Source organism: Labrus bergylta, chromosome 14 (genome assembly GCF_963930695.1).
Source record: "Labrus bergylta chromosome 14, fLabBer1.1, whole genome shotgun sequence".
NCBI lineage: Eukaryota > Metazoa > Chordata > Actinopteri > Labriformes > Labridae > Labrus > Labrus bergylta.
The window spans coordinates 14,282,006-14,288,563 of NC_089208.1; the positions used below are offsets into that span (position 1 = coordinate 14,282,006).

A 6,558-nucleotide genomic window follows, 5' to 3' on the forward strand; every position below is an offset into this window, starting at 1 on the left:
GCCGAAACAATGCACAAAGAGTAGCTCTATTGGGCTTTATGTTCTACCAATAAAGCAAACAGACACCTAGGCAATATTCAAGGGGCTTTTGGGGCAGATATAAGACAGCCAATATAGCTTAGTCCTGCTAAAAAGATAGAAGCCACATCATAAGTTTCCTTATTATCTAGGTCAAGGACCCATCATATTATAGTGTATCATTTAGAGGAATAGCCAAGTCACTGCTGAGAATGAGAAAACTGGTCACGTTGTAGCTCAACTTTAAGCAGGAAGAACTTTGCTTATCATAGCCTATAGCCGGGAAACTAGCCGGGAGTCCCGGGACAGGTCCTGATGTATTTCGAAAAAATAAAAGTGATGGGACAAAAATCGAATGCGCAGTTTCGTTTCCTTCGGCGTACATGGTTGACTTCCTGGAGCTTGCAAGTGTTGCTAGGCAACTGTTCCCGGTGAATTAATACTAAACTTCAGGAGGCTTACTGATGCTGTTTACATATCAAGTTAGTATGCATCGAGACTTAGGCTACCTGTAGGCAACAGGGCTAAGAGCTTAATCTAAAAATTGTAAAACTGGACAAAGACAAAGGTTTTTTGGAGGTAAGCTACCTACGTGTCATATTTGTTTGATGTTAATCAATCATAACATAATTCATCCAACATAATTCATCCAACATAATTTAACTTTTGTAAGCTACACTAAAAATATCCTCCACTCTTAACAGTGTCCCTCCTACTTAACTAAGCATGCTGTGGGGAGAATTACTTTCTATCATAGGTCAAGCATTGATTTAAAGCATTGATTTAAAGCCTTTTATTGTCATTGTATAACAGGCTATAACCAGATTAAGAACGCCACTCCTGATTGGTGCATATAGTTGCTCTTTCATACAGTGTTAAGAACATTTGTTCAGGCATGCACATTTCATACCAAGAACACATTCATAGGGTGAATTCAGGGTGATTGGGACCCAATCCCCTAAATTTGACCAGAAGACATTCCTTCCTGAAATATGATAAAACCTTCCGATCTCCTGAGTGGATTAGTAACAACTTCAGTGTTAAATACATGTGTCACGTGTTGGACATTTTTTTTTAAATTTATGCCAAGAAATCTGATTTAAAAAAAAAACAGAAATTCAAAAATTGTCCCAGTATCCCTGAATACACCCTATTAGTCAAACAAACGATTATAAACAATTCTCAGTGAGCTACATCTCCAGCTTTTTGTTGTTGTTGTAAAGACTCCTTATACTTCTTCAGAATTGTAATTTATGATCATTGCTGTGATACGTTGTGGTATTGCCACTATAATATAATATCTTTGTCATTCTGACAAAAGATACCAAATTTGAAGACTTTTCATGTAGGCTCTTAGTATTTCTACTTGACATAATGTGCATAGGCCTATGTGTGAATTGTCGTTGCCTTGTAACCATGTATGATAGTTTCAGTACGTGCACTTCCACCACTTAAAGGTTCCCTCTTCTCTCTCACTATTACCTCACACACACACACACACACACACACACACACACACACACACACAGACACACAGAACTGTATATAGTTCATCAGTCTAAAGGTCAAGTTTAACCACAATCAGGAAATGCATGAATGCAGACAAGCCCCCGCTTAGCAAGGACCACAGGGGTATTTTAGAAATAAAAGCATCTTTCACTTCCCAGCTCTTTACTAAGTGTCTAGTTCTGCCTGTATGTCAAGTGTGGGAGTTTATCTTTTCAAAACAGTTTTAAAAAATAGAAACAATGTCATTGAATGTCATCCCTCAAACTAGAAGCTTATGTTCGTGTCAATCATTTTCAAAGAAAATGATCACATATCTAAACTCGTTATTGTGCACATGTTTTTTGTGATGCTATGTATTTTACTTCCTCTCTACAATTAATAATGTCAACAAAAGTTAACTTCCATACCAGATTGAAGTCATTTCTAACCTGCCTGTGACTTTGTGTTCAGTGTATGAATGCATTAGCATCTGATTATTTTTTGCCAGACATTCATGCTCCTGCACCCTGATGTGTATCTGCCCTCTCTCTTCATTTGCTGTATAAGTGGGGGGTACAGTAAAGTCTCCGGCAGTAGACAACTACAAGACTTATCTCTGTCACACAGCTTCTGGCTGAGCCATGCGACTGCTGCTTTATCTGCTCAGACACACGCACTCACACTGGGAAGTGTCACTCCCCCCCCCCCCCCCCCCCCTCCCCCTCTACCTCCCTGTTCCTGCTGACTCCCTGCTCACCCCTCTCCTCTTTTGCCTCCTCACCTCCCCCCTCTCTGGATGCCAATATAACTTCTAGACATGGAGCAGACAGCAGTCACACAACAGTAAGTGCCTTTCCTTTTTTTGTTTGTTTTCTGTCAACACTGAGCACAATACAATTACAGCAAACAGCTCACTTATCTTTCTGTTTTCTTTGAGCTGCTGTGCGTCCTCTTAATCTATTCCTTCTTTAATGTCTCTGTGATAGATGATAATTAAACAGGAGCATTATTTAAATCTATTGCTGCTGCAGCTCCTTCCTATTAAAATTTAATCTCTATGTTTTGGCTTCTCTCTAATATGCTGTGCTTAAGTGTTGTTGAGGTCCTAAAACAGCTGAATGCAAGAATAAAAGCTGCCACACAAACAATTTTGGCATGATATTAGTAGGATACTGGGGTTATTTTGATGCTGTGCTGTTTTCATTTTCTAATGAATGGGAGCTGAGTACAAAACATGCTGCTACAGCATAATGAATTCATGCTGTAAAGAATAAATGACATTAATTAAATTTCTGCTTAACGGAAAGCAAAAAATGAACCAATTTGCTTATTTCAGACTAATTCTGTGTCCTTATAGTCTTCAGTCTAGAATTGGTGGAAAAATAATGGCTTGTCAAGGCATGGTGAATTTATAAGCCATCTTTCTAAAGACAACTACATCTTAAAATCTAATTTCAGACCAGAGCTGTCAAGCACAAAAGCCTCAGCATCTGTGCTTCAAGAGGAGGAAGTGGTGTGCTACGCTACTGGAAGTGAATACAACTTGAGGTCGAACGATGTTCCTGCAGAGACAAAAGCAGTGCTCGCACAGCCGGGCCTGGGAGTCACCACTACGACCATCACCACCATCACGCAGACGGGAGGCGATTGGAGCACCGGCCTGTTGGACATCTGTGGAGACAAAACAACATGTAACTTGAAAACAACAACCAAAACATCAACTGCATTCAAATCATTCTAAAAATGTCGAGGACTTTTTTTTGCATCTCTCATTTGCAACTGAGATAAGCTTCCTCTCACATACCCTGTGCTACCTTGTGCATGTTATTGCAGGTATTCTTGGGGCTCTAGTACCATGTTGTTTAGACCTGAGTTTGGCTCACCAATATGGTGAGTGTCTCTGCATGCCTCTGCTGCCAGGATCCACTTTTGCCTTCCGGGTTGGGATCAGGGAGAGATACAAGATACGGGTGAGCGCGCATATTCACACTCGAATTTGCATATCCCTCAAGAAGAAATGAAGAATTGTGCAGCCTCCACTTAGAGGTTCAATTTACAAAATGGTTTGCCATGTATCAATAATTATCATTTGAATGTTGAAAATAAAGGTTGCAGTTTGGTGTTTCCAAAGCAAATTGTTAGACTCAAAAGTACATGGGAAATGAATGTCTGTCAGCAGTGTATGATCTAATGAATACATTCTCTCAAAGGTTCACAAAAAGTTGTAGAAATCTATTTAATCTTAATGTCTTGTGTGTTTTCCTTGATATTAACCTCTTGATTTTCCACTTGGCCATGCTTTTATTGTTGCTGTGTCTGCATGTGTGCATCTTCTCATTTATGGTTTTGCATGCCTGTATGTGCCTGTCTGCATGTTGCGTTCACAGGGTAGCGTGTGTGAGGACTGGACCACAGTGTATTGCTGTTACCCTCTGGCTGTGTGTCAGATGATTAGAGAGATGAAGTGGAGGATGAAGACACAGACATATCATGTGTCCACTGCCCTTGAATGCTCCTGAAGAGATCCCTGACAGTAAATGAGTCCTGTCCTTAAACCATTTTACAACGGAGACTTCTGAAGGCCAGCTGAGATTACTGGTATGACCTGCTCCAAGAATCAATACTATCAGGCTTCAACTCACTTTGAAATTCCCCTGAGGATGCAATTGGCAACTTAATCAAGCCTTCTGTACAACATGCATAACACTGCGGAAATCATTTGATTAATAGCATTTTTTTGTCATAGTGTCTAGAGATTAAAACAATTCATGGACCTCTGTATTATGAATAAAAATCATAAATAAACTCTTATTTTCATGGAGAGACAGGAGCTCATCTGCTATATTTTAAGTTAATCAGGTTGCAAGATGCATGCTCTTCTCGTTTCAGTAGATTTTTCTGGCGACAAGCAGCATCAACCATCTGGTACAACTCTCAGCCAGACAATAAAAACAAAGGAAAAAAAACAGCAATTTCCTTTTATATCTTAAAATATTGTCATGCATACAGCCAATTCCCTCTCATCCCCTGAAAATAGAGACACTCTGAACTACTGAAGCTGTTATTTTAGTAGCCTTTGTTTTGATCTTAATCAGAAAACAACCAAATGCCATTCAACCCAGTTTATAATGTTTGAATCCGAGGTAAACTTCGGTGTGTTCAACGTCTTAAAACAAAGTCTTTTGTGCTTTGGATATCAGGGAAGCCCACTGACAGCAATCTCATGGGAGCTATTTATCATCAACGGGTACAAATGAAGTTAGAAAAAAGTGATTTGGTTAAACCAAACCTTTAATTTTGTCTTGCATGCCAAAAGTCACCAGACACATAATCGTCTTCAGTCCCTTTCTTCTTAACTCAACAGCAGGCAAATAAATCTAATTTCTATATTTACATTTAAACTACGCTTTGGCAGAACTAAAGAGGAACAGAAATACAAATTTACTATAGGAAGTAATTTAGCTTTATAAGAAGGCATTGATGCCTCTGAGAGATGTTTTATTTATCTCAGAGTGTGGGATAACAGGTCTCTGAGTTCTTTCTTTATGCGGAACTATACTTGTCTGATTTCCTGGAAACAAAAACACAGTGTAGCTCTGAAAACAGTCTCGAGTTCAAGTACAGTTCTGAGGATAATAAAGCCCATTTCCATTTTTTCTGATACCCCTTTTCTCCTTCAGTTACTTCTCTCACCTCAAGCATTAAATCATATTATTATACCAGTACTGATTGCTGTGCTTCCCTGAACCTGAAATGCCAAAGCAGCACAGGAGCGGATGTGGAAAATGTTATTCATACACAAAGCAGATGGGTCCTCAAAGGGCAAATATGTAATTTGTTAACTCTTACGAATGTGGGCCCCCGCCTGGCAGCTGCTTCAAATGGAATGGGAAAAAGGAGGAAATGGAATTTTTGTTAAGAAGGAGAGAGATGTGAATAACAAAATAGAATAATATTTCACAAACAGTCCGCTGCTTATTTTAAGGTGCAAGCCTGCTGAATAATAATAAAAATGTTTGAATCATTTCAATTCTTTATAGTGTATTTTTTTAACTGTACATCCTGCTCTCTGTTTTTTTGGTGGTTTTGAGTATTTGGGAAGTTTGAATCCTTAACCAACGGTACTGATTTTAAGACTTAACAGCAATACGTCTCTTATGCTAAGGTGATCCTGATTTGTTAGTGAAGAAAAAGTATTTCAGACATGTATAACATAGTGAAGTGCATATTGAAAGTGCTCTGCTTTGCATTTCATAAGCTAGTTTCAATCCCACTGTGGACACTTTGAATTCAGGCTCCAAGAACAGCTTGTATCTTCCTGCTATGTTCCCATGTACATCAAAGAAACATCTGCAAAACAGAAAACATTCTGTAATTCTCAAATTCCCTGCTGAAACCCTTGTTAAACTTGTATGATAAATATAGATTTCTGGCTCAGACTCTCACTGTGCTTAGAAGGCCTATATGTAAAATCACCCACTATAATGTCTATGGTTATTTCAAAAGGCAACTTGCCTTTTGGCATCATTGCATAAAAAAATGTGTTGTCTGAAAGGAGTGCACACAATCTGCCATGCAAAACTTGTGAACTATTTCAAAGTCAGAATGTTTTCAAGTTAAACTCACCTCATCAGTAGCAATGACATCTTCAGCTCCACAGTCAGGGCCCACAGGTGGATGCTGCGCTGGTGATGGGGCTGTGCAAGAGTGCAGTACTGGTGAAAGGTCAGAGCTAGCAACGGAAGAGCAGAGGGCGAGACTGGAAATCTTGCAGCTTTAATAGACCGCTAATTGAAGGAGGCGTTGTCAAGTGATTGTGGATAATGACGCATGTCAATTGTGAAATCAGTGCAGCTCACGAGCTCAAGAGCTGGGGCTTTACCGCTTTCTTAAAGGTCGAATGGAGTTTGATTATTCATTCCACAACCAAGGGACTACAGGAGGAGAGTCTAGCTAGCAACTTGGGGCCATGCTGTGAAGGACCATGTCTACATTAGAAAGACGCTGAAGCAGCAGGGTTATTTATATTTTCTATGACTATTCCATGTGATC

At 39.4% G+C, this 6,558-nt stretch overlaps 1 protein-coding gene across 1 annotated transcript; it reads left to right on the plus strand.

Annotated features, from left to right (window-relative positions):
- Positions 1 to 2,218: 2,218 nt before the first annotated feature.
- On the plus strand, positions 2,219 to 5,536 carry plac8l1 (PLAC8 like 1). The gene is made up of 4 exons (XM_020649442.3): positions 2,219 to 2,349; positions 2,965 to 3,197; positions 3,340 to 3,476; positions 3,894 to 5,536. The coding sequence occupies exons 1-4, from the start codon at positions 2,324 to 2,326 to the stop codon at positions 4,023 to 4,025; spliced, it is 528 nt and encodes a 175-aa protein (XP_020505098.1). The 5' UTR covers positions 2,219 to 2,323; the 3' UTR covers positions 4,026 to 5,536.
- Positions 5,537 to 6,558: the final 1,022 nt, after the last annotated feature.

Coding starts and splice junctions, on each gene's coding strand:
- plac8l1 (XM_020649442.3), top strand. CDS start 2,324: ATGGAGCAGACAGCAGTCACACAACA. Junction 3,198..3,339: donor CTGTGGAGACAAAACAACAT/GTAACTTGAAAA, acceptor ATGTTATTGCAG/GTATTCTTGGGGCTCTAGTA. Junction 3,477..3,893: donor GGGAGAGATACAAGATACGG/GTGAGCGCGCAT, acceptor TTGCGTTCACAG/GGTAGCGTGTGTGAGGACTG.